This window comes from Dendropsophus ebraccatus, chromosome 5 (genome assembly GCF_027789765.1).
Source record: "Dendropsophus ebraccatus isolate aDenEbr1 chromosome 5, aDenEbr1.pat, whole genome shotgun sequence".
In the NCBI taxonomy this organism is placed as follows: domain Eukaryota; kingdom Metazoa; phylum Chordata; class Amphibia; order Anura; family Hylidae; genus Dendropsophus; species Dendropsophus ebraccatus.
This window is the reverse complement of record NC_091458.1, coordinates 3,897,899-3,925,488: the sequence shown is the minus strand read 5'-3', so window position 1 is coordinate 3,925,488 and position 27,590 is coordinate 3,897,899. Positions and strand designations below refer to the sequence as shown.

General features: G+C 55.1%; 1 protein-coding gene across 3 annotated transcripts; it reads right to left on the bottom strand.

Moving 5' to 3' along the window:
• Positions 1–27,590, bottom strand: LOC138792192 (zinc finger protein 585A-like). 3 transcript variants are annotated; one of them, XM_069969318.1, is made up of 12 exons: positions 27,440–27,590; positions 24,971–25,572; positions 22,936–23,062; positions 22,053–22,639; positions 18,942–19,014; positions 17,319–17,746; positions 15,777–15,810; positions 15,222–15,688; positions 15,083–15,137; positions 14,132–14,559; positions 13,352–13,475; positions 1–3,289 (listed from the first exon to the last, which is right to left on the bottom strand). In XM_069969318.1, the coding sequence occupies exons 2-12, from the start codon at positions 25,562–25,564 to the stop codon at positions 2,694–2,696; spliced, it is 3,513 nt and encodes a 1,170-aa protein (XP_069825419.1). In that variant the 5' UTR covers positions 25,565–25,572; positions 27,440–27,590; the 3' UTR covers positions 1–2,693. The 3 variants fall into 3 exon arrangements, with proteins under 3 accessions (XP_069825419.1, XP_069825416.1, XP_069825418.1); XM_069969315.1 differs by lacking the exon at positions 27,440–27,590 and adding an exon at positions 27,260–27,319; XM_069969317.1 differs by lacking the exon at positions 27,440–27,590 and adding an exon at positions 27,260–27,319 and having other exon boundaries at positions 1–3,286.

Here is a 27,590-nt window from a genome sequence, read left to right as displayed (position 1 = left end):
TATTTCAAGACAAATTCAATAAATTTACAGACAAATCACAGACAAAACACAAAAGACGTCAGATACATCAGATTTACATCCTGTTAAAATGGAGTCCTGTGACATGAGGCAGAGGTGAAGTGTTTGGGCCCTTCCAGGTGGTGTTTGGGGGGGAGGCACCTCCTCAGAAAGCAGGGGGTGGTGGGAGCCTCTCCTAGAGGTGCAGGGGGTGGTGGGAGCCCCTCCTGGGAGAGCAGGGGGTGGTGGAAACCCCTCCTGGAGGTGCAAAGGGCGGGGTGGGGCCTCCTGGAGGTGCAAAGGGTGGGGCCTCCTGGAGGTGCAGGGGGCAGTGGGAGCCTCTCCTGGGAGAGCAGGGGGTGGTGGAAACCCCTCCTGGAGGTGCAGGGGCGGTAGGAGCCCCTCCTGGGAGAGCAGGGGGTGGTGGAAACCCCTCCTAGAGGAGCGTGGGGTGGGGCCTCCTGGAGGTGCAGGGGGTGGTGGGAGCCCCTCCTGGGAGAGCAGGGGGTGGTGGAAACCCCTCCTAGAGGAGCGTGGGGTGGGGCCTCCTGGAGGTGCAGGGGGCGGTGGGAGCCCCTCCTTGGAGAGCAGGGGGTGGGGACCATGCTGTAACCACCATCATCAGTAAATAAAGATAGCCAGCTCACCCTTGCTTTTCGTCTGGTGCACGGATCCACACCCAGCCAGTGTGCAAAGTCCTATCCAAAAGAACAGATGATCCAGCCGTTCGGTATAATCAGAGTGGTGAAGAACAAGCATGCGCTGGAGCCCAGTGGTGTGCTGCATCACGGCTGCATCACACTTGTATTTTATATGGATTGTTGGGTTTTACTGGTCGGCTGAATCATCTATTCTTTTGTATTTTTCTCTCATCACCGGCAGCCACACACCTTCCCTTCCAGTACATAGCATCTGTCTTGTATCTCTGCCAGGTACAGGCCACGCCTCTCTACCAGTGACCACACCCATCTAGTCCTGGTTCTGATATATACAAATCCTTAAAGGGGTTGTCTAGGATTAGAAACAATGGCTGTTATTCAAGCACAGCACCACAGTTGTCCTCATCTTGTGTGAAGTATTACTGCTATGCTCCATTTACATAGAGCTGCAATACCGCTCCCAAACTGAGGACCACAGTGGCGCTATTGCTGGAAAGAAGCAGCTGTGTTTTTCTAATCTTAAGGCTGAGAGCAAGAAAACAGCTCCAAGCGTGATCAGGATGATCGGCAGAGACTTCACCCAAACGTTCTGGAAGTTCCCTGCTTCATCGGACCCGACCCAGCTCTGTGCACAAAATATACATCTCTGGTATAGAACAACCCTAAGAATAACAATCCAATCACCTCCAGAGCTGCAATCATTATTCTGCTAGTACATACCACCACCTAGCAGCATGGCAGCACTTCACCACCTGGCAGCACCCAGTCGCAGGAGAGCCCCATACACACACACACACACCTGGCAGCACCCATAGTAGGGCACTCTGCCGCCTGGCACCACCGAGCAGCAGCAGGGCACCCCACCACCTGGCAGCACCCAGCAGCAGGAGGGCACCTCACCACCTGGCAGCACCCAGTCGCAGGAGAGCCCCATACACACACACACACACCTGGCAGCACCCATAGTAGGGCACTCTGCCGCCTGACACCACCGAGCAGCAGCAGGGCACCCCACCACCTGGCAGCACCCAGCAGCAGGAGAGCACCCCGCCACCTGACAGCACTGAGCAGCAGAAGGGCACCCCGCCACCTGGCAGCAGCAGGAGGGAACCCAGCCACCTGGCAGCAGGAGGGCACCCCACCACCTGGCAGCACCCAGCAGCAGGAGAGCACCCCGCCACCTGACAGCACTGAGCAGCAGAAGGGCACCCCGCCACCTGGCAGCAGCAGGAGGGAACCCCGCCACCTGGCGGCAGCAGGAGGGCACCCCACCACCTGGCAGCACCCAGTAGTAGGGCACTCTACCACCTGACAGCACTGAGCAGCAGAAGGACAACCCGCCACCTGGCAGCACCCAGCAGCAGGAGGGCACCCCACCACCTGGCAGCACCCAGCAGCAGGAGGGCACCCCACCACCTGGCAGCAGCAAGCAGCAGGAGAGCACCCCACCACCTAGCAGAACCTTGCCTTGTTTGCTGCCGCCTGTTTGCAATACCCAAGGCTCCGGTAACATTTGGCAAGTGCCAGGGATCACAGTGCATTGACCGTGTATTGCACCGTTCACACAGTCCCAGTGAGGGGGGGAGGGGGGACACATGATTATTGGGGGTTAGTGTCTAACATGACGAGGAGGACAGCACCCATGTCGGAGATTATCAGGTCCCTCATCTGTAAACTGGAGTCCAAACCATCAAGAGAGAAGTGACGGCGGGCTGCGCGCAAAGTGCAGAGGAAAGGAAGCGTCTGCCCAGCCCAAAGCAGCAGGTGAAGCCCCCAGCCGGGGCAGGATGTGACCACCCCCACCCCTCTATCCTCAAGGGAGGTCCTTGGAGAGTCTCCTGCTGTTATTGGTCATCAGATCATGAAGATGTGCAGAGGTGTCACCCGTGTGGATCGTCAGGGTCCTCACTTGTTCCTATGGAGGGTGCAGAGGACACGATGGACGATAAGTGTGTCGGGGGGGGGGGGGGGGGGTAGGTATTCAGTGGTGGTGATCCTGCCCCCTCTGGTGGGGGTATAACACACATTCCTGTCCCCTCAGCCCTGTGTGTACTCTATAGTTGAGGTCAGGATATCAGTATGGACCTTCTGGTGCTTGACGAGCTCAGACCTCCATCGGTAGCTCTTGCCACATTCGCTGCAGGGGTACGGGCGCTCTCCGGTGTGCGTCTTGACGTGGGTGGTGAGGTGCTGCCGCTGTACGAAGCATTTGCCGCACTGCTTACACTTATAGGGACGCTCCCCAGTGTGGATGCGCTTGTGTATTAGTAAGGCCGTGCGGCGGCGGAATATCTTGCCACATTCATTACACAAGTTCGGTTTGTCACCGCCCTGGTGGCTCCTCTGATGCTTCAGCAGATCGGAGCTTCGCACAAAACGTTTGTCGCACTGGTTACATGAGAAAAGCTTCTCGCGTGGCGGGCGACGCTGGTCCAGGAAGGGCAGGCCCGGACGGAAGCCCCGGAGGACATCACTGGAGGTGTGCGGCTCATCACCCACAAAGTCCCTCACCTCACAGATGGGATCGGCACCAAGTGGGAGGCGCTCCTTACAGTCAGAAGACATCTCCAGATCCTCAGCACTTTTCTCTGGTGACGCTTCCTTCCCGTTCTTATTGATCCAGACCTCACCTGCTAAGAGAAAGACACAATGCATCATATGAGTGCAGCTCTGGAGAATGAGACTTTATGTAACAGCAGAATAGTGAGTGCAGCTCTGGAGGATGAGCCATGATGTAACAGCAGAATAGTGAGTGCAGCTCTGGAGGATGAGCAATGATGTAACAGCAGAATAGTGAGTGCAGCTCTAGAGGATGAGCAATGATGTAACAGCAGAATAGTGAGTGCAGCTCTAGAGGATGAGACATGATGTAAGAGCAGAATAGTGAGTGCAGCTCTGGGGGATGAGACATGATGTAAGAGCAGAATAGTGAGTGCAGCTCTGGGGGATGAGACATGATGTAACAGCAGAATAGTGAGTGCAGCTCTGGGGGATGAGACATGATGTAACAGCAGAATAGTGAGTGCAGCTCTGGAGGATGAGACACGATGTAACAGCAGAATAGTGAGTGCAGCTCTGGAGATGACAGGAGGATAGGCGGGTGTGGTCACTCTCAGCAAGTCTAGATGTGTCTGCCTGAGCTCCAGAGAAAGATGCTGATTTTCCACCTTTCTTCCCCAGGAGTGTGGCAGCTCCTGGGAGAGGCTTTCTGCATTGATCTCCAGGCCAGCGAGGGGTTAAAAGGAGAAGCTACCGGCCAGTGGGCTGAGGAGATCTGGAAGGGTCCGCAGCAACGTCTTCCAGTGATGGGAAGAAAATAGCGAGTTAGAAGTGTTCATGAGTCAACGGGGGGGAAAGCGAGGCCCTAAGGAGTCACCGGGGGAGAGCGAGGCCCTAAGGACTCACCGGGGGAGAGCGAGGCCCTAAGGACTCACCGGGGGAGATGTGGGAAGAGCGAGGCCCTAAGGAGTCACCGGGGAGATGTGGGAAGAGCGAGGCCCTAAGGAGTCACCGGGGGAGAGCGAGGCCCTAAGGAGCCACCAGGTGAGAGCGAGGCCCTAAGGAGTCACCGGGGGAGAGCGAGGCCCTAAGGAGTCACCGGGGGAGAGCGAGGCCCTAAGGAGTCACCGGGGGAGAGCGAGGCCCTAAGGAGTCACCGGGGGAGATGTGGGGAGAGCGAGGCCCTAAGGAGTCACCGGGGGAGAGCGAGGCCCTAAGGAGTCACCGGGGGAGAGCGAGGCCCTAAGGAGTCACCGGGGGAGAGCGAGGCCCTAAGGAGTCACCGGGGGAGAGCGAGGCCCTAAGGAGTCACCGGGGGAGAGCGAGGCCCTAAGGAGTCACCGGGGGAGAGCGAGGCCCTAAGGAGTGACCGGGGGAGAGCGAGGCCCTAAGGAGTCACCGGGGGAGAGCGAGGCCCTAAGGAGTCACCGGGGGAGAGCGAGGCCCTAAGGAGTCACCGGGGGAGAGCGAGGCCCTAAGGAGTCACCGGGGGAGAGCGAGGCCCTAAGGAGTCACCGGGGGAGAGCGAGGCCCTAAGGAGTCACCGGGGGAGAACGAGGCCCTGAGGAGTCACCGGGGGAGAGCGAGGCCCTAAGGAGTCACCGGGGGAGAACGAGGCCCTGAGGAGTCACCGGGGGAGAGCGAGGCCAGAAGGAGTCACCGGGGGAGATGTGGGGAGAGCGAGGCCCTAAGGAGTCACCGAGGAGATGTGGGGAGAGCGAGGTCCTAAGGAGTCACCGGGGGAGATGTGGGGAGAGCGAGGCCCTAAGGAGTCACCGGGGGAGATGTGGGGAGAGCGAGGCCCTAAGGAGTCACCGGGGGAGATGTGGGGAGAGCGAGGCCCTAAGGAGTCACCGGGGGAGATGTGGGGAGAGCGAGGCCCTAAGGAGTCTGCCGCCATGTACTGCTCCTGGATCACCACTAGGTTCACTGAGTATGAAGAGCTTGGGGAGAAACTGAAGGCAGCAAGAGAAGGTCTGCACTTTCTAAAAGGTACCAGGCTCATACGGCTCCCAGGAAGAAAAGGCCCAAGATCTCTCACAGGATCAGGTCCCCAAGTATCCAGATAAAGGGGATAGAAGAGAGGAGGATAGCCATCCCGGAGGGTAGAGAAGATAGGAGGGCGGCCATCCTGGAGGGGTCAGAGGAGGGTGGACATCGTGGAGGGGTCAGAGGAGATAGGTAGGGCGGCCATCCTGTTACCAGAGAAATTACCACTATGCCCCTAGCAGCAGAGTGAATGATGGGGGTGAGTAGTAGGAGATGGGGAGAGTAGTAGGGGTGAGGAGGAAGAATTGGAGGCTGAGGAGGCTTGGTGTAGTGTAAGGACTTGGTGTAGTGTAAGGAGGAGGATTGTGTGGTGAATGAAGACCCCCCTGATGTCACCCAAAGTACCCACCCCCCAAAGCAACCGGGAAAGCTCCAGCATCCTGGCAGCACAGGTGGCCCTGCCAGACACTGATGATGATGAGGATGGAGGTCTTCACCTTTGGAGAAGATCTTGGTGAAGACGTTCTACGAAAAGGAGAGAGAGTGTGAGTCTTGTGTTAACTCCATTCCAGCAGTCCTGGTGACTCCTCTACACTCCTCCCATTTCTGATGTGGAATGGGGCCAGCAAGGGGGAGAGAGAAAAATGGCAAGATGGCGGAGAAAGCTGCTTCTGCTGGTGTCATAGCAAAAATAAGGGAGGGCCGGAAAGGAAGGTTCTGGGCCACTCGGGTGCTGCAGGACGCTCCTTTGTGGGAGAGGGGGTGCCCGGGCATCAGAGGCTGGTGAGTGCTGCAGGACGCTCCTCTGTGGGAAAGGGGGGTGCCCGGGCATCAGAGGCTGGTGAGTGCTGCAGGACGCTCCTCTGTGGGAAAGGGGGGTGCCCGGGCATCAGAGGCTGGTGAGTGCTGCAGGTCGCTCCTTTGTGGGAAAGGGGGGTGCTAGGGCATCAGAGGCAGGTGAGTGCTGCAGGACGCTCCTCTGTGGGAAAGGGGGGTGCCCGGGCATCAGAGGCAGGTGAGTGCTGCAGGACGCTCCTTTGTGGGAAAGGGGGGTGCCCAGGCATCAGAGGCTGGTGAGTGCTGCAGGACGCTCCTCTGTGGGAAAGGGGGATGCTAGGGCATCAGAGGCAGGTGAGTGCTGCAGGACGCTCCTCTGTGGGAAAGGGGGGTGCCTGGGCATCAGAGGGAGGTGAGTGCTGCAGGACGCTCCTCTGTGGGAAAGGGGGGTGCCCGGGCATCAGAGGGAGGTATGGAAAAGTCTGGAATGTCACATCAACCCAGAGAGTGACAGCATTTTCGGTTGCAGTGTCTCCTGCGGGATAGTGTGTCTTCTGGCAACACAGTAGGCAATTCTCCCCAGCCAGGAACATCAGAGCCGGTAATGGGTTCGAGCGGGAGAGGTTACAGTGATGTCACCTCTGCTGGCTGAAATGTCAGCAACAGGAGGGAGGCGGAGCCATGGGCGTCACCTGTCATGGCTTCCGCCGCTAAAGAGACTGTTGGGACTGATACAAGAAAAACGTACAAAACTGTGATGTAACCTGCCACATTGATACACAAGGCCAGCCCAGCTACTGAGTGTATGGAGGGGACGGAGGAGGAAAGTAGTGGTATGGATGGTGTGCAGACTGGGGGAGGGAGTGGTGGTAATGATATCAGTAGAATTGGTGTACATGATAGGGATGTGAGTGCTAGGGATGGGGACATTAACCCACCCCAGGTCTTCTCTTCCACCACCTTTGGAGGGTCACTTGCAACAACGCATTCTGGGGGCACTTAGGAAAGGAGATAGAACAGAGGGAGATCGACTGGTTCTTCTGCATAGAAAGACACGGACTAGGAGACTTCAGAGAGAACAATGGGGAAGTAGTCTGGTTGCTTCCAACACCCGGGCAGGAGGTGGGCTGTAGAAACGTGGCCCTTCTGGTATGGAGGGGCAGTGATGCGTGCCCGCAGAGAGGGAAGGTGGTGGAGCTTCTCTTCCAGATGAGGTTTAAGGCCAGTGACATCTTTGCCTTGATCCTCCCCTACGGCTCCTGAGGTCAGCCCCAGCTTTGTAAGACCGGAGGGGCTGGAGCTGCTCTGGTCTAATTATGAGCTGGTGAGTGACGAGCCCGGATGGCGAGATTTCATTGTGAAAGTGATATCTCACCAGAGCATGGTAGAGAAAGTGACTGTTTTGGCACATAATAAATCACTTTCTTGTTATGACATCGTGACTTTGCTGGGCAGGTACAGGGAGGTGACTGACGTTCCCCGGGAGAACTTTGATCAACAAGCTATCTGGTCTGGGGCCTGGACGTTCTCAGTCTGTCTAAGACATTCAGGTAATACTGTTGTGCACATACCATCAGCCATGTTCATTGGTCAACAAAAGAATCCATTTCTTTTACCAGAGGCGACCGAAGCTGTTCCACAGGTGCGGTGATCCCACCCACTTCAGCTCAAACTGCTCTAAGCAGATATGCGGAGGGTAATCTGGCTGTATCCTGTGGCCGGGTTGAGCACCACCTGTGTGGTGACCTTGGTCACCCATTAAGTAGATGTCATCTTGGGAGAGAGGAAAGGCGCAGAAGGAGCAGGGACCTTTGGAGTTCCAAGGTAGTCGAGATAGTCCACGTTCCTACTCCTAGCATTGGTTCAGATGATCAGGCTGAGGCTTTAGGGGATGCTGAACTGGATGAAAAGATGGGGAGACTGCACAAATGGGAGACAGGATATAGCCATCCCCTCAGGTTCTTCCCAGTATGAAAGTCTGGATGAGGATGGAGTGAGATGACAAGAGGAAAAACGCAAGCACGGCACAGGGAAGCAGGTTAAGAAGATGCCTAAAACATCTAGGGCGACTTCTTCCTCTTCCGCAAAAAATTGTTTAAGGCCAAATAGCAAAAGAAGCCCCGCTTTAGCTGTCCAGACATGATGGGAATTGTAGTCTTGTAACAGCTGGAGGGCCTGAGTTTGACACCTATGCTATAAGGGGTCTTTCCGCTGATGTAGAAGGCAATGGCAAGAAAAAGGGGAAAAAACAAGTGGGTTTAGGTTGCCCCCATTGCCACTGGCATCCATTAACTGTGCCAGCATTAAAGCGACTCTGTACCCACAATCTGACCCCCCCCAAACCACTTGTACCTTCAGATAGCTGCTTTTAATCCAAGATCTGCCCTGGGGTCCGTTCGGCAGGTGATGCAGTTATTGTCCTAAAAAAATACTTTTAAATTTGAAGCCCTGTGCCCAACGGGAGTATCTGTGCTCTAACTTTGCACCACCCCTCCGTCCCTCCTCCCCACCCTCCTCATCATTAGGAATGCTCCAGGCAGATTGCCTCCTATTCCTCACCTGTGGCAACCCGGCACATGGGCTGGATCGTTAAGGACCTGCAATGTTCAGCAGGGCGGAAATGTTTCAGTGGCTGAAGATGGTGGGGAGGAGGGAGAGAGGGGTGGTGCAAAGTTAGGGCACAGATACTCCCATTTGGCATGGGCTTCAAGTTTAAAAGTATTTTTTTAGGACAATAACTGCATCACCTGCCGCATGGACCCCAGGACAGATCTTGGATTAGAAGCAGCTATCCGTGGTTTGGGGGGGGGGGGGGGTCAGATTGTGGGTACAGAGTCGCTTTAAGTCTGATACGGCTAGATTTGCAGCCTTTGATTTTCTCGGTCGTATTAACACCAATATCTTGTTTTTGCAGGAAACCAGGTTGACAGATCTAGGCTCTCAAGTAAAAGCCAAGCGAGAGTGGAGGCATGGGCCTTCACCCTGGTCTCTTGCGGCTGAGCCGTAAAGTGGGGTGGCGGTCCTTTTTAACGCTCCTGTAGAATGCAGACGTGTAATCGAGTTAGAAATGGGGAGGTGCCTGATCCTGGATTTCCTCATAAGGGAACAAGAGCTCAGGCTCATTAACATCTATGCCCCACAAACTAAGTGGGGCCGTAAAAGCCTCTTCATGAGGATTAAGCCCTTTCTTTTTACGGGCCTACATAGTAGTAAGTCAGAGTGGTGGGAGATATTCAAGAAGCGGGTTGCGAGGTTCTTCCACCAGCTCTTGAGCATCTGGTCTCAACTGGAGGTAGTGGAGAGACCTCCAGAGTGAAAGTCTTGCTCATGAGGTGTCAGTATTATAGGCACGCATCTTTAGTTTTTGAGAGAGATTTCGGGAGGTACCGCTGGCCCCGACCCTTACAGAAACTGTAAGATGTCAGTGAGTAGTAAGATCGTGTCAGGACTGGTTGACAGTACGGGATCTCGGAGCCGGTGCAGATATGCGATTCTGGAGACACCTCTTGGGGAGGAAGGATCTAGATTGGGATGTGATGTCGGGTTTCCTGGCTGAAACCATACCTGAGCCAGGGGACCCCTCTCGACATTTTGGCAGAAGAGTTTAGAGAACAGGAAGAAGTCAGGCTGGCGATTGAAGGGCTCGCCCAAAATAAGTTGCCAGGTCCAGATGGCTTAGCATCTAAGTGGTACAAGACCTTTAAGAATATGTCAGTTCCCCTCTTGACCGAGGTCTTTAATGAGTGTCTTGCCAGAGGCTTCCTATACTAGGATCTACAGCCTGTTCTTCCATTATGGAGGTGGAATAGGCTAAACTTGGTCAAGAGAGAGGTTCCTTACCGCACAAGGAGACTTAGGGGGTTTGTCTATGGTGAACCCTGGGGTCTTAGTGAACACCTTCTTGAAATCACAAACATCTGGAAGGAGAGGGATCCTCCGTGGGTATTCTCCTGTAGGGAATGGTTTCGGCCTTTCTTCCAAGAATGAGAGACAGGAAGGTGAGTGAAGGACCTTCGTACACCCCATGGATATCTTCCGGCTTATGCTACTCCAGCTCTGAAAGCGATACATCGGTGGAGTCTGGGAATGTGGGACAATAGGACCTAGTTGAGGAAACTCCTTGAACAAAAGGTTATGTTGACCCATTTCCAGAAGCCACTCAGGGACTGCCCAGGACAGTTTCTGAGGGTTGGGTTAAGTCTTTTAAACTCAAAACAGATCCCCCAGAATTGGATTTGGACTGGTGCTGCCTCGCGGGAAAGCCGTATATAAGGGACAACTTGAAGTGCAGGAGCTCCTATTATCGGGGGTGTGCCCGAGAGAAGTGTCGGACCCCACCCTAATGATCACAGTGTGCCCCCACTCTCAAACCACCATGAGGTGTTGCAGGAGTACAATGCCAGGAGGAAAAAGTTACATAATAGTATATTATGGTCTGCTCTGCCCTGGCTGCTCTCTTTCAGTTGCAACTGTGATTACTGTGCAATATAGTAATGACAGCAGTGGGCAGTAAAGAACGCTAAGGGGGCAGGTACAAATAGACCAATCAGGGAGAAGCACTGCATGATGGTAAATGTAGTTCCCAGGATGGCGCCATCTTGGATATACAGTCATGGCCAAAAGTTTTGAGAATGATACAATTAGTTTTACAAAGTCTACTGCTTCAGTTTTTCAAATGGCAATTTGCATATACTCCAGAATGTTATAACGAGTGATCAGCTTATCAGCAATTACTTGCAAAGTCATATTTCCCTAGAAAATTAACTTTATCCCCCAAAACACATTTCACCATCATTGCAGCCCTGCCTTACAAGGACCAGCTGACATTGTTTCAGTGATTGCTCCATTATCACAGGTGTGGGTGTTGATGAGGACAGGGTTGGAGATCAATCTGTCATGATTAAGTAAGAATGACACCACTGGACACTTTAAAAGGAGGCTGGTGCCTGGCATCATTGTTTCTCTTCTGTTAACCATGGTTATCTCTAAAGAAACATGTGCAGTCATCATTGCACTGCACAAAAATGGCCGAACAGGGAAGAGTATCGCAGCTAGAAAGATTGCACCTCAGTCACCAATATATCGCATCATCAAGAACATCAAGGAGAGAGGTTCCATTGTTGCCAAAAAAGCTCCACGGCGCTCAAGAAAGACCAGCGAGCGCCAGGACCGTCTCTTAAAAGTGTTTCAGCTGCGGGATGGGGCTACCAGCAGTGCAGAGCTTGCTCAGGAATGGCAGAAGGCAGGTGTGAGGGCATCTGCACTGTGTACTGTGAGACTGCGGAGACTCTTGGAGCAAGGCCTGGTCTCATGGAGGGCAGCAAAGAAGCCACTTCTCTCCAGAAAAACATCAGGAACAGACTGATATTCTGCAAAAGGTCCAGGGAGCGGACTGCTGAGGACTGGGGGAAAGGTCCAGGGAGTGGACTGCTGAGGACTGGGGGAAAGGTCCAGGGAGTGGACTGCTGAGGACTGGGGGAAAGGTCCAGGGAGTGGACTGCTGAGGACTGGGGGAAAGGTCCAGGGAGTGGACTGCTGAGGACTGGGGGAAAGGTCCAGGGAGTGGACTGCTGAGGACTGGGGGAAAGGTCCAGGGAGGGGACTGCTGAGGACTGGGGGAATGTCATTGTCTCTGATGAATCCCCTTTCCGATTGTTTGGGACATCTGGAAAACAGCTTATTGGGAGAAGACGAGGTGAGCGCTACCACCAGTCTTGTCTCATGTCAACTGTAACCGGCATCCTGAAACCATTCATGTGTGGGGAATCGTCTCTCTTACAGTCTTGCCTAAAAACACGGCCATGAATAAAGAATGGGACCAGAATGTCCTCTAAGAGCAACTTCTCCCAACCGTCCAAGAGCAGTTTGGCCATCAACAATGCCTTTTTCCAGCATGATGGAGCACCTTGCCATAAAGCAAAGGTGATAACTAAATGGCTCAGGGAACAAAACATAGAGATTTTGGGTCCATGGCCTGGAAACTCCCCAGATCTTAATCCAATTGAGAACTTGTGTACAATCATCAAGAGACGGGTGGACAAAAAAAACAACAACAAATTCTGACAAAATGCAAGCATTGATTGTGCAAGAATGGACGGCTATCAGTCAGGATTTGGTCCAGAAGTTGTATGAGAGCAGCCGGGGAGAATTGCAGAGATCCTGAAGAAGAAGCCGCCACACTGCAAATATTATAGACTTGCTGCAGTAACTCATTCTGTCAGTATAAGCTTCTGTTACTCATAATATGATTGCAATTATATTTCTGTATGTGATAAAAACATCTGACAAACACACAGAAAAACCAGAGGGCAGAGGATCATGGGAAAATAGAAGATTTGTGTCATTCTCAAAACCAGACTGTAGACCGGATTTTAGAAAAACTTGTAACTCAGGAATGGCAGCAGTTAGAAAGATGGGAGATGGCTCAAAATACTCAGGGGGACTCTTGTGAGCAGCTAAGTTTGGAAGCAATTGTTTTGGAGGGAATACCCCTTTAAATCTAGGGGTTGCTTGTGGAGAGGGTTTTCTTTTGCAGTGCACCAGGTACTGAGCTTACTGGGTGATGTACCCTCATTTTGGTTAGGGATAGTGTGAGGTCAGGACTGATGTAGGGAGAGGGTAGGGTCCGTTTTCTTGCGAGGGATAGTGTTGGGAAGAGTGAAAAGGGTAAGCAACCTGGTTAAGGGCTATTGCAGGCCACCATAGCTTTTTGTTTTGTTTTCTCATAAGGTTAAAGGGCTAACAGGCTACGGAGCTTAGACCTTGTTATATGTCTGTTATGTTATTATGATTAGCATATTAGAAAGGTCAGTGGACATTTTATAGTTTGTGTATAGAAGGGGTATCTTTGGTAATAGGCAGGTTGGGTGGAGGTGATGAGGGGTGGTAGTAAGCACTGTGTATACTTTTCCCTGGTGTAAATCAATGGAGCGGGCGCTGACTGGACACCTTGGACTCTTAAAACTGATGGTTCACGTCTGGGGCTGTCACTTGGGGTCAGGCATGGGTCACTAAGAGCTGAGACTGCGCTTATGGAGCTGGCCCATGTACAATGGGGGTGTAATGGGGGATGGGAAGTGTAGATCGGTTTGCAAATAGTTTTATATGTATTGTTAGTGTTGCTATTAAGCTATTTTGGGGGGAGGGGTGTGTATGATTTATTTGTATGTATATATGTGAAGTGTATATATGGTATTATTGGTAATATCTCGTTAGGTGACGGCAGTCGGGCCTGATACGTTAGTTAGATATATAATGTGTAGGCCTGTTCATGTAATATAATTGTAGGTTTAGGCGAGACACCAGGGCTCTGCCCAGGTCACTGGCGACGCCAAGGCTCTGCCACGGTCACTGGCGACGCCAAGGCTCTGCCCCGGTCACTGGCGACGCCAGGGCTCTGCCATGATACATAAAGGGGCTGTGTCACTCACCCAGCGATATAAGCGAGTCGGCGCTCTCCTTCATCATGTTCCGGTACAGCTCCTTCTGCCATTCTTCCAGATCCTTCCACTCCTCCGAGAAACACACAGCAACGTCATCAAAGGTCACTGAGGCCTGAAACACAACAGTAGGACCGCCCACAATGTGACATCACTCAGACAGGGAGGAGAGTCATATTTCATGGGGGAGGGGGTTAATCATGCATTATATGAGAGTGTATCCTCATTGTTATATACAGTCCTGTGTTATACTGAGGGAGTGGGGGTGCTCCCATATTATATACCCCATGTCCGTACCTCATTGGTGTGCACCCTCTGCATCCAGTGTTAGACTATGTTCACACTACGTAAAAGTACGGCCGTACTTTTTGTGGAGCACAACATAACCTTATCTGATATGGGATCCCGGCTGGAGCGTACACACATCGTATACGCTCCGGCCGGGATCCCATACGGTGCTGCAAATAACTGACATGTCAGTGTTCTGCGGCCGGAATTCAGTGAATTCCGGCCGCAGAAAGACCTTGTCAGTTCACACAGTGAAGCAAGCGGCTCTGGCTGCTCGCTTCACTAAGTGCTATGGGAAGCTCTGATGCGGCCGGACGGATCATCTGGCCGGTACTTAAGTACCGGCCGCGATGATCCGGTCACAGACCGGCCGTTCCGTGACCCGGCCAGGGTCACGGAACGGCCGGTCTGATACGCTGTGTGAACATAACCTTATACTGAGGTTGTGGGGGTGCTACCATATTATATACCCCATGTCCGTACCTCATTGGTGTGCACCCTTTGGTGTTTCAGCAGCTCGGAGCGCCATCGGTAGCTCTTCCCACACAGCGTACATGGGAATGGCTTCTCTCCCGTGTGGGTCTTTAGGTGGGTGGTGAGGTGCTGCCGCTGGACGAAGCTCTTGCCGCACTGGGCGCACTGGTACGGCCGCTCCCCGGTGTGGATACGCTCGTGGATCAGCAGGGAGGTGTTGCGCCGGAAGCATTTGCCACACTGGTTGCAGATGTACGGCCGCTCACCTAGGTGACTCCTCTGGTGCCGTGCCAGGTCCGAGCTCCTTAGGAAACTCTTGTCACACTGGGTGCAGGGGTAGAGTCTCTCCTGGGCAGTGCGGCCCGAACTCAGCACCTTCTCCGACCCTGAGGCCATCCCGTTAGGCTGTCCACAGGTGATTGCCTTCCAGTCGTCATCTGAGAGGAGACATAGGAGGGTCAGTCTGGAAGATCATCAGCAGGATTACCCCGGGGTGGGGCACTGTACTCTGCTGACTGCCTCATTATATCGTCTTCCTATGGACCCCACCAGCAGGATAACCCCGGGGATATGTGAGGGAGAGAGGGGCTGTCACTGTACTCTCCTCCCTCCCCGGCTATCCACTGCTCCCTGTTATCAGCCAGTTCAGTCAGGGGAGCCCATCAGCAGGATATATATAAAGAGGATCACTGTACTCTCCTCCCTCCCCAGCTATCCACTGCTCCCTGTTATCAGCCAGTTCACCCCATTGACAGGATACTGCTGGGTATATGGGGAGGATAACTGTACTCTGCTGCCTCCCCAGTTATAGCTTCTCTCCATGCTCCCTTTTATCAGCCAGCTCCATCTGCTCCGGGACTGATTGATCTATAGTAGTTGCCGCCCCCTCCCCCATGATCAGTGCCATCATACAGGCAGCCCTGGAGCATGCTGGGACACAGGATAAGCGTTATGTCTCACCTAGGAAGCTCTCCTTTTCCATCTTGCAGGCAGAATCGGCCACGGGGAGAAGACCCTGCGGAGGAGAGAACTGGGGGGTCACTGCTGCTGCAGGTTGTAAACACATTGTAACAAACCCCCAGCTGTGTGAGAGCGTTACCTCCTCCTCCTCATGGATCTTCTGGTGTTTCAGCAGCTCGGAGCGCCATCGGAACCCTTTGCTGCAGCGGGAGCACTGGAAGGGCTTCTCCCCAGTGTGGGTCTTCAGGTGGGTGGTGAGGTGCTGGCGCTGGACGAAGCTCTTGCCGCACTGGGCGCACTGGTACGGCCGCTCCCCGGTGTGGATGCGCTCGTGGATCAGCAGGGAGGTGTGCCGCCGGAAGCTCTTGCCGCACACGTTACAGATGTAGGATCGCTCATCAGTGTGCACCCGCTGGTGAGTGCGCAGCGTCCTCTTGTTCAGGAAGGATTTCCCGCAGTCTGGGCAGGAGAGCGCCCGCTCCGCCTTCTGTGCCCGCTGCCGCAGGAGCAGCCGTGCCCGCTTCCCCAGAGCCTTCCCCCTCTCCAGGGTGCACAGCGCCCCCCCAGCCTCTCGTTTGTGTCCTCGCAGCTTCCGACCACTGGGTTCTAGAAGGAGAAAAGGAAAGTGTGAGAAGCGGTGGGCAACCACCTGATGCCCGCCTGCCGGGACGCCAGTCATACTCCGCTCACTCACCTCTCTGCCCGACCTCACTGCTGCCCCCCACATCCTGGAAACAAAAGACAAGGAGTTACCAATAAGGGACACAGAGGACATACTCCAAAAACCCACAACAGGAGGAAGGACAGGGGAGGAAGGAGGCGGCGGCGAGTGTGGTGGTGAGAAAGAGGAGGAGGAGGAGGCGAGTGTGGTGAGGAAGAGGAGGAGGAAGAGGAGGAGGCGAGTGTGGTGAGGAAGAGGAGGAGGAAGAGGAGGCGGCGAGTGTGGTGAGGAAGAGGAGGAGGAAGAGGAGGCGGCGAGTGTGGTGAGGAAGAGGAGGAGGAAGAGGAGGCGGCGAGTGTGGTGAGGAAGAGGAGGAGGCGGCGAGTGTGGTGAGGAAGAGGAGGAGGCGGCGAGTGTGGTGAGGAAGAGGAGGAGGCGGCGAGTGTGGTGAGGAAGAGGAGGAGGCGGCGAGTGTGGTGAGGAAGAGGAGGAGGCGGCGAGTGTGGTGAGGAAGAGGAGGAGGCGGCGAGTGTGGTGAGGAAGAGGAGGAGGCGGCGAGTGTGGTGAGGAAGAGGAGGAGGCGGCGAGTGTGGTGAGGAAGAGGAGGAGGCGGCGAGTGTGGTGAGGAAGAGGAGGAGGCGGCGAGTGTGGTGAGGAAGAGGAGGAGGCGGCGAGTGTGGTGAGGAAGAGGAGGAGGCGGCGAGTGTGGTGAGGAAGAGGAGGAGGCGGCGAGTGTGGTGAGGAAGAGGAGGAGGCGGCGAGTGTGGTGAGGAAGAGGAGGAGGCGGCGAGTGTGGTGAGGAAGAGGAGGAGGCGGCGAGTGTGGTGAGGAAGAGGAGGAGGCGGCGAGTGTGGTGAGGAAGAGGAGGAGGCGGCGAGTGTGGTGAGGAAGAGGAGGAGGCGGCGAGTGTGGTGAGGAAGAGGAGGAGGCGGCGAGTGTGGTGAGGAAGAGGAGGAGGCGGCGAGTGTGGTGAGGAAGAGGAGGAGGCGGCGAGTGTGGTGAGGAAGAGGAGGAGGCGGCGAGTGTGGTGAGGAAGAGGAGGAGGCGGCGAGTGTGGTGAGGAAGAGGAGGAGGCGGCGAGTGTGGTGAGGAGGAGGAGGCGGCGAGTGTGGTGAGGAGGAGGAGGCGGCGAGTGTGGTGAGGAGGAGGAGGCGGCGAGTGTGGTGAGGAGGAGGAGGCGGCGAGTGTGGTGAGGAGGAGGAGGCGGCGAGTGTGGTGAGGAGGAGGAGGCGGCGAGTGTGGTGAGGAGGAGGAGGCGGCGAGTGTGGTGAGGAGGAGGAGGCGGCGAGTGTGGTGAGGAGGAGGAGGCGAGTGTGGTGATGAGGGAGGCGGAGGAGAGTGAGGTGGTAAGGAGGAGGCGGAGGCGAGTGAGGTGAAGAGGTGGAGAGGAGGAGGCGGGTTTAGTGGGGAGGAGGCAACGAGTGTGGTGAGGAGGTGGAGGAGGCGGCGAGTGTAGTGAAGAGGGAGGAGGCGAAGGAGGTGAAGAGGAGGCGTCGAGGAGGAGGCAGAGGCGAGTGTAATGAGGAGGGAGGAGGTGAGTGTGGTGAGGAGGGAGGAGGCGAGTGTGGTTGGTACCTGCTCCTCCTCTTGGTGCACCCTCTGGTGTTTCAGCAGCTCAGAGCGCCACCTGTAGGTGTTAGCACAGAGGTGGCAGGGGAAGGGCTTGTCTCCGGTGTGTGTCCTCTTGTGTGTGGTGAGGTGTTGCTGCTGTACGAAGCTCTTCCCACACTGCAGACACTTGTATGGCCGCTCGCCAGTGTGGATGCGCTCGTGGATCAGCAGCGCGGTGTGTCTCCGGAAGCATTTCCCGCACACGTTGCAGATGTAGGATCGCTCCCCTAGGTGGCCCCGCAGATGCGCCTTCAGCGTTCGCTTGTTGTAGAATATCTTCCCGCACTCCGCGCAGGCGTGCGCCTTCTCCGCCTTGGGATTTCGTGGACACCGTCTGTCTGCGCCCTTCTCTGTGGCCACAGGGGTCGTGGCGGGACACTCATGGTCGGGGGCTGGAGAATAAACAGAAGTTTAGTGAGACACTTAACCCCTTCATCCCGGACACTCCCTAGTGACCTCGTTGGTTAAAGGGGTATTCATAACTTCTGATATGTTGCCGCCCATGGTGAGACTATCAATTGCTTCCATACTTGTTATTATCTATTCAGTCTCCTTCCCCCAGTTCTCAGCTGCTGCTTTCTGCTGAGGACACAAAAATCTGTGTGTGAGCCTCTGTCTCCCCCTCCCCTCCTGAGATGGCTTATGTAAACTGTATGTTGTTTATTGTCGTATTAGGACTGGTTCAGGTAAGCTCCACCCCGTTCTGAGTGGGTGTCTTATATAAGGATGGGGTGTAGGTCTTTTTGTATTACTAGTCCATACTCTGAGGAAGAGGTATTATTACACTGAAACACATTGTTTTTTGGGCATAATAATAAGAAAGGTTGGGGGGGTGGGGTTAGAACTTTTTGGATTTACCACATTTATATTGTACTTTAGGTTAGTGCTAAACTTTGGCCGATATCCTTACTGTTTTCTTGTGAAACCAGCAATTCTGATGCTGATAGTTGCTGCGGGTGACTGGCTATGATTGACACCCAGAATCCGCTGAGAATGGCACTGGTGGCTTCTTCCCCCCATATGAGGGAAGAGGTTAAAGGGGCACTCCAGCAAAAATATTTTTCTTTCAAATCAAGGGTTTTCAGAAAGTTATATAGATTTGTAATTTACTTCTACTTAAAAATTTCCAGTTTTCCAGTACTTATCAGCTGCTGTATGCCCTGCAGGATGTGGTGTATTCTCTCCAGTCTGACACTGTGCTCTCTGCTGCCACCTCTGTCCATGTCAGGAACTGTCCAGAGCAGGAGAGGTTTTCTATGGGGATTTGCTGCTGCTCTGGACAGTTCATGACATGGACAGAGGTGGCAGCAGAGAGCACTGTATCATACTGGAGAGAATACACCACTTCCTGCAGGACATACAGCAGCTGATTAACACTTTAAGACTGGAGATTTTATACAGAGGTAAATTACAAATCTCTAGCATTTTCTGACACCAGTTGATTTGGAAGAAAAAGGTTTCCCTTTAGGCCAAAATTATTTGGGTCCCCAAGAATCATGTGAGGTTTCACTGGTTGCCACTGCTGCTGTCAATGTCATGGTGGCCATCCGGTGGTCATAAACGGGGGGGGGGGGGGGTGCTCCTCACCTGGGTCGGCCGCTCCATCCTTCTCTGCACTGTCGTTATCATCTTGTTCCTCTTTAATTGATGGATCAGCAACCTGAAACACAACACAGGCCGCTTATCCCGCCATACGGGGGCGCCACATACACAGCGGCCTGATGGGACCCAAGAATCACCAGGTTATAGACTGAAGATGAGACCAGGGCTGCCAGTCACTGCACTGGCCACACCCACACTGGTGTATTCCCCCCCAAACACTGGTGTATTCCCCCCCCCCCCCCCCCCCACACACTGGTGAACACCCCCCTCCCCACACACTCGTGTATACCCCACCCCCCACACTGGTGTATACCCCACACACACACACACACTGGTGAACACCCCCCACACACACTGGTGTATACCCCACCCCCCACACTGGTGTATTCCCCCCCCCCCCCACACACACACACACACTGGTGAACACCCCCCCACACACACACACTGGTCCCCCACACACACACACTGGTGTATTCCCCCCCAAACACTCGTGTATACCCCTCCCCCCCCACACACACTGGTGTACACCCCCCCCCACACACACTCGTGTATACCCCACCCCCCACACTGGTGTATTCCCCCCCAAACACTTGTGTATACACCACCCCACACACTGGTGTATACACCCCCCCCCCACACACTGGTGTATACACCCCCCCCCCACACACTGGTGAACACCCTCCCCACACACACTCGTGTATACCCCACTTGTGTATAACCCCCCCCACACACTCGTGTATACCCCACCCCCCACACTGGTGCATACCCCCCCTCCCCACACACACACACACACACACACTGGTGTGCACCCCCCCCCCCATACCGGTGTATACTCTGCTCCTCCACACACATACTGGTGAGTACCCCCCCATACCGCTGTATACTCTGCCCCTTCACACACACACAGACATTATATAGATTATTATATTTCTGTATGTGATAAAAACATCTGACAAACACAGAGAAAAAACAGAGGGCAGAGGATCATGGGAAAATAGAAGATTTGTGTCATTCTCAAAACTTTTGACCATGACTGTACATACCCCTCCACACACTGGTGTATGCCCTACCTCCCCCCCCCCCCACACACACACACTGGTGTATGCCCTACCCCCCCCCCCACACACACACACACACTGGTGTATGCCCTACCTCCCCCCCCCCACACACACACACACTGGTGTATGCCCTACCTCCCCCCCCCACACACACACACACACTGGTGTATGCCCTACCCCCCCCCCCACCCACCCACACACACACACACTGGTGTATGCCCTACCCCCCCCACACACACACACACACACTGGTGTATGCCCTACCTCCCCCCCCCACACACACACACACACTGGTGTATGCCCTACCCCCCCCCCCACCCACCCACACACACACACACTGGTGTATGCCCTACCCCCCCCACACACACACACACACACTGGTGTATGCCCTACCTCCCCCCCCCCCCCCACACACACACTGGTGTATGCCCTACCTCCCCCCCCCACACACACACACACTGGTGTATGCCCTACCCCCCCCCCCCCCACCCACACACACACACACTGGTGTATGCCCTACCCCCCCACACACACACACACACACACTGGTGTATACCCTACCTCCCCCCCCCACACACACACACACTGGTGTATGCCCTACCTCCCCCCCACACACACACACACACTGGTGTATGCCCTACCTCCCCCCCCCACACACACACACACACACTGGTGTATGCCCTACCTCCCCCCCCCACACACACACACTGGTGTATGCCCTACCTCCCCCCCCACACACACACACACTGGTGTATGCCCTACCTCCCCCCCCACACCACACACACTGGTGTATGCCCTACCCCCCCACACACACACACACACACTGGTGTATGCCCTACCTCCCCCCCCCCCCCCCCACACACACACACATTGGTGTATGCCCTACCCCCCCCCCCCCACACACACACACACACACTGGTGTATGCCCTACCCCCCCCCCCCCCCCCCCACACACACACACACTGGTGTATGCCCTACCCCCCCCCCCCCCACACACACACACACACTGGTGTATGCCCTACCCCCCCCACACACACACACACACACACACACTGGTGTATGCCCTACCTCCCCCCCCCCCCACACACACACACACTGGTGTATGCCCTACCCCCCCCCCACCCACCCACACACACACACACTGGTGTATGCCTACCCCCCCCCCCCCCCACACACACACACACACACACTGGTGTATACCCTACCTCCCCCCCCCCACACACACACACACTGGTGTATGCCCTACCTCCCCCCCCCACACACACACACACTGGTGTATGCCCTACCTCCCCCCCCCCACACACACACACACACACACTGGTGTATGCCCTACCTCCCCCCCCACACACACACACACTGGTGTATGCCCTACCCCCCCCCCACACACACACACACACTGGTGTATGCCCTACCTCCCCCCCCACACACACACACACTGGTGTATGCCCTACCCCCCCACACACACACACACACACTGGTGTATGCCCTACCTCCCCCCCCCCCCCCACACACACACACACATTGGTGTATGCCCTACCCCCCCCCCCCCCCCCACACACACACACTGGTGTATGCCCTACCCCCCCCCCCCACACACACACACACACACACTGGTGTATGCCCTACCCCCCCCCCACACACACTGGTGTATGCCCTACCCCCCCCCCCCCCCACACACACACACACTGGTGTTTGCCCCCCCCCCCCCCCCACACACACACACACACTGGTGTATGCCCTACCCCCCCCCCCCACACACACACACACACACACTGGTGTATGCCCTACCCCCCCCCCCCCACACACCCACACACACTGGTGTATACCCTACCCCCCCCCCCCCCCCACACACACACACTGGTGTATGCCCTACCCCCCCCCCCCCCCCCACACACACACACACACGTGTATGCCCTACCCCCCCCCCCCACACACACACACACACACTGGTGTATACCCTACCTCCCTCACTGGTATACACCCCACACTGGTGTATACCCCACGCCCATAAATATATACTATACCCAGCTGCACCCACCTCTTCCTCCTCGTGGATCTTCTGGTGTTTCAGCAGCTCGGAGCGCCATCGGAACCCTTTGCTGCAGTGGGAGCACTGGAAGGGCTTCTCCCCGGTGTGGGTCTTCAGGTGGGTGTTGAGGTGCTGGCGCTGCACGAAGCTCTTGCCGCACTGCGTGCAGTGATACGGCCGCTCCCCGGTGTGGATGCGCTCGTGGATAAGCAGGGAGGTGTGCCGCCGAAAGCTCTTGCCACACACGTTACAGATGAAGGATCGCTCCCCCAGGTGACCCCTCAAATGCGCCTTCAGCGCCCGCTTGTTATAGAGCACTTTCCCACACTCCGCACAGGCGTGCGCCCGCTCTGAGTTGCCGCCGTTTGCACGGTCCACAAACTTCATGCGGATCTTGTCCACCCCCTCCGTGAAGGGTTTCCCTTCAGTGGTGTCCAGGGTTGGCCCCTCTCTATCACCAAGAGGGTCACTGCACGCCACAGCCCCCTCTGGGCACAGGGGTGAGTTACCAGCACAGTCCGCAGCCAGGCTGGGAGCCGGCGGCAGCTCCTCCTCCAGCGGCTTCTCACCAATCGCCTTCTCCACCAGACCTTCACCTGTAACAACAAGACAGGAGAGGTGTCAGATGCCTCATGTCTCCTACATCAGGAACACAGGCCTGGGGGCACGGGGTCTGGATCCCACCAGAGGGCAAGGGTCTCCCAGGTCTTACCAAGTGAGATCGGGGTCTCCCAGGTCTTACCAAGTGAGATCGGGGTCTCCCAGGTCTTACCAAGTGAGATGGGGGTCTCCCAGGTCTTACCAAGTGAGATGGGGGTCTCCCAGGTCTTACCAAGTGAGATGGGGGTCTCCCAGGTCTTACCAAGTGAGATTAGGGTCTCCCAGGTCTTACCAAGTGAGATCAGGGTCTCCGAAGTCTCCTTCATCACGTTCCGGTACAGCTCCTTCTGCCATTCCTCCAGCTCCATCCATTCTTCTTTAGAGAAAGAGGCAGCCAGGTCATCGAAGCCCACGCTGGCCTGGCGACAACACAGCAATTAGAGTTCATGTGTATGTATATGTATATATATGAGCTCTGGGATCAGTCAGTTAGGTCTGCTCTGTATAGATAACAGCTCTGGGATCAGTCAGTTAGGTCTGCTCTGTATAGATAACAGCTCTGGGATCAGTCAGTCAGGTGTGCTCTGTATAGATAAGAGCTCTGGGATCAGTCAGTCAGGTCTGCTCTGTATAGATAAGAGCTCTGGGATCACCCAGTCGGGTTTGCTCTGTATAGATAACAGCTCTGGGATCAGTCAGTTAGGTCTGCTCTGTATAGATAACAGCTCTGGGATCAGTTAGGTCTGCTCTGTATAGATAACAGCTCTGGGATCAGTCAGTCAGGTCTGCTCTGTATAGATAACAGCTCTGGGATCAGTCAGTCAGGTCTGTTCTGTATAGATAAGAGCTCTGGGATCAGTCAGTCAGGTGTGCTCTGTATAGATAACAGCTCTGGGATCAGTCAGTCAGGTCTGCTCTGTATAGATAAGAGCTCTAGGATCAGTCAGTCAGGTCTGCTCTGTATAGATAAGAGCTCTGGGATCAGTCAGTCAGGTCTGCTCTGTATAGATAACAGCTCTGGGATCAGTCAGTCAGGTCTGCTCTGTATAGGTAACAGCTCTGGGATCAGTCAGTTAGGTCTGCTCTGTATAGATAACAGCTCTGGGATCAGTCAGTCAGGTGTGCTCTGTATAGATAAGAGCTCTGGGATCAGTCAGTCAGGTCTGCTCTGTATAGATAACAGCTCTGGGATCAGTCAGTCAGGTCTGCTCTGTATAGATAACAGCTCTGGGATCAGTCAGTTAGGTCTGCTCTGTATAGATAACAGCTCTGGGATCAGTCAGTCAGGTGTGCTCTGTATAGATAAGAGCTCTGGGATCAGTCAGTCAGGTCTGCTCTGTATAGATAACAGCTCTGGGATCAGTCAGTCAGGTCTGCTCTGTATAGATAACAGCTCTGGGATCAGTCAGTTAGGTCTGCTCTGTATAGATAACAGCTCTGGGATCAGTCAGTCAGGTGTGCTCTGTATAGATAAGAGCTCTGGGATCAGTCAGTCAGGTCTGCTCTGTATAGATAAGAGCTCTGGGATCACCCAGTCGGGTTTGCTCTGTATAGATAACAGCTCTGGGATCAGTCAGTTAGGTCTGCTCTGTATAGATAACAGCTCTGGGATCAGTTAGGTCTGCTCTGTATAGATAACAGCTCTGGGATCAGTCAGTCAGGTCTGCTCTGTATAGATAACAGCTCTGGGATCAGTCAGTCAGGTCTGTTCTGTATAGATAAGAGCTCTGGGATCAGTCAGTCAGGTGTGCTCTGTATAGATAACAGCTCTGGGATCAGTCAGTCAGGTCTGCTCTGTATAGATAAGAGCTCTAGGATCAGTCAGTCAGGTCTGCTCTGTATAGATAAGAGCTCTGGGATCAGTCAGTCAGGTCTGCTCTGTATAGATAACAGCTCTGGGATCAGTCAGTCAGGTCTGCTCTGTATAGATAACAGCTCTGGGATCAGTCAGTTAGGTCTGCTCTGTATAGATAACAGCTCTGGGATCAGTCAGTCAGGTGTGCTCTGTATAGATAAGAGCTCTGGGATCAGTCAGTCAGGTCTGCTCTGTATAGATAAGAGCTCTGGGATCACCCAGTCGGGTTTGCTCTGTATAGATAACAGCTCTGGGATCAGTCAGTTAGGTCTGCTCTGTATAGATAACAGCTCTGGGATCAGTTAGGTCTGCTCTGTATAGATAACAGCTCTGGGATCAGTCAGTCAGGTCTGCTCTGTATAGATAAGAGCTCTGGGATCACCCAGTCGGGTCTGCTCTGTATAGATATGCTGTGTATCAGTGAATCGTTTCATCAGGTCTGGACGTGTCTGCTGGTCGCCGGGGGTCTTACCTTCTCGGTGTGGTTCTTCTGGTGTTTCAGCAGCTCGGAGCGCCATCTGAAGCCTTTCCCGCACTCTATACACTGGAAAGGCTTTTCGCCGGTGTGGGTGCGCAGGTGGGTGGTGAGGTGCTGCCGCTGCACAAAGCTCTTCCCACACTGCGTGCACTGATATGGCCGCTCCCCGGTGTGTATCCGCCCGTGGATCAGCAGTGATGTGTGGCGGCGGAAGTTCTTCCCGCATATAGTGCAGGCGTAGAGCCGCTCGTCGGTGTGCGACTTCTCGTGCTTCACCAGGTCACTGCAGCGCAGGAAGCTTTTGGCGCACTGGGTGCAGTTGTAGTTCCTCTGCCCAGAAGTCCTCCGCTGACGGGGCTTAGAGGGCCTTTGGGGCAGGAAGCTGACATCATAGTCCAGACATGGCGGGGGCCCGTCTCCGATCTGTATCTCATGCTCCACCGTCAGCTGCGTCCCCAGGTGATAGTCCACCAGACAGTCCACCGACTCGGCCAGCACCTCCACCTGCAACTCACACTTTGGCTGCACCGGCGCCTCCTCCCCCACAATGTCCGGGGCCTCCATCTTCACTGACTCCACCTGCTCCATGACGCCCCCTGCAGGACGGAATAGGACACCACAATGTAAACTGGACGACACTGATGTCCACTATACACAGAGCAGTAGGAATACCCTAGGGTGTGGCCCCATCGCTCATCCCCAGCAGCACTCTCATCACCAGCAGGGGCCCCACTGACTGCCTGTCCTCTCATATACTAAGGGCCCCACTGACTAACTAACCTCTCATATACTGGGGGCCCCACTGGCTGACTGTCCTCTCATATACTGGGGGCCACTGACTGACCTCTCATATACTGGGGGCCCCACTGGCTGATTGTCCTCTCATATACTGGGGGCCCCACTGACTGACTGTCCTCTCATATACTGGGGGCCCCACTGACTAACTAACCTCTCATATACTGGGGGCCCCACTGACTGTCCTCTCATATACTGGGGGCCCCACTGACTGTCCTCTCATATACTGGGGGCCCCACTGACTGTCCTCTCATATACTGGGGGCCCCACTGACTGACTGTCCTCTCATATACTGGGGGACCCACTGACTGACTTCTCATATACTGGGGGCCACTGACTGTCCTCACATATACTGGGGGCCCCACTGACTGCCTGTCCTCTCATATACTGGGGGCCCCACTGACTAACTAACCTCTCATATACTGGGGGCCCCACTGACTGTCCTCTCATATACTGGGGGCCCCACTGACTGTCCTCTCATATACTGGGGGCCCCACTGACTGTCCTCTCATATACTGGGGGCCCCACTGACTGACTGTCCTCTCATATACTGGGGGACCCACTGACTGACTTCTCATATACTGGGGGCCACTGACTGTCCTCACATATACTGGGGGCCCCACTGACTAACTAACCTCTCATATACTGGGGGCCCCACTGACTGTCCTCTCATATACTGGGGGCCCCACTGACTGTCCTCTCATATACTGGGGGCCACTGGCTGTCCTCTCATATACTGGGGGCCCCACTGACTGTCCTCACATATACTGGGGGCCCCACTGACTGTCCTCTCATATACTGGGGGCCACTGACTGACTGTCTTCTCATATACTGGGGGCCCCACTGACTGACTGACCTCTCATATACTGGGGGCCCCACTGACTGACTGACCTCTCATATACTGGGGGCCCCACTGACTGTCCTCTCATATACTGGGGGCCACTGGCTGTCCTCTCATATACTGGGGGCCCCACTGACTGTCCTCACATATACTGGGGGCCCCACTGACTGTCCTCTCAAATACTGGGGGCCCCACTGACTGACTGTCCTCTCATATACTGGGGGCCACTGACTGACCTCTCATATACTGGGGGCCACTGACTGACTGACCTCTCATATACTGGGGGCCACTGACTGACTGTCCTCTCATATACTGGGGGCCCCACTGACTGACCTCTCATATACTGGGGGCCACTGACTGACCTCACATATACTGGGGGCCCCACTGACTGACCTCTCATATACTGGGGGCCCCACTGACTGACTGTCCTCTCATATACTGGGGGCCCCACTGACTGACCTCTCATATACTGGGGGCCACTGACTGACCTCTCATATACTGGGGGCCACTGACTGACTGACCTCTCATATACTGGGGGCCACTGACTGACTGACCTCTCATATACTGGGGGCCCCACTGACTGACCTCTCATATACTGGGGGCCACTGACTGACCTCTCATATACTGGGGGCCACTGACTGACTGACCTCTCATATACTGGGGGCCCCTGACTGAGTGAATTACGCCGTTCCCGCCCTCTCAGCCGCAGCAGCCAATCAGAGAGCAGCTTACACTTCCCGTGAGGCTGGGGACTAGAAGCTGCGCTGTGATTGGTTGCTATGGGCAGCGACTTCCCCCGTGATTCCCGCGGTATAGTGAGCCGGTACCTCCCGCAGCCTCCGCTCCTCACATTCCTCCTCCGGGGGCCGCGGCCTGTACGGTGCCGGATCCTCGGGATCTCCGCGGTGACAGCTGCCGCCTTCCCTCCTCCTGCAGTGGCCTGACCCGGCCACCCCGCCCCGCCTACTTCCGGCGAGC

What these genes read in the sequence shown, in the direction of transcription:
- LOC138792192 (XM_069969315.1), bottom strand. An exon ending in AGATCCACGAGGAGGAAGAG is followed by an intron (nt 19,015 to 22,052) that starts GTGGGTGCAGCT and finishes GTTGTGTTTCAG; the next exon opens with GTTGCTGATCCATCAATTAA. An exon ending in AGATCCATGAGGAGGAGGAG is followed by an intron (nt 15,138 to 15,221) that starts GTAACGCTCTCA and finishes TCTCCTCCGCAG; the next exon opens with GGTCTTCTCCCCGTGGCCGA.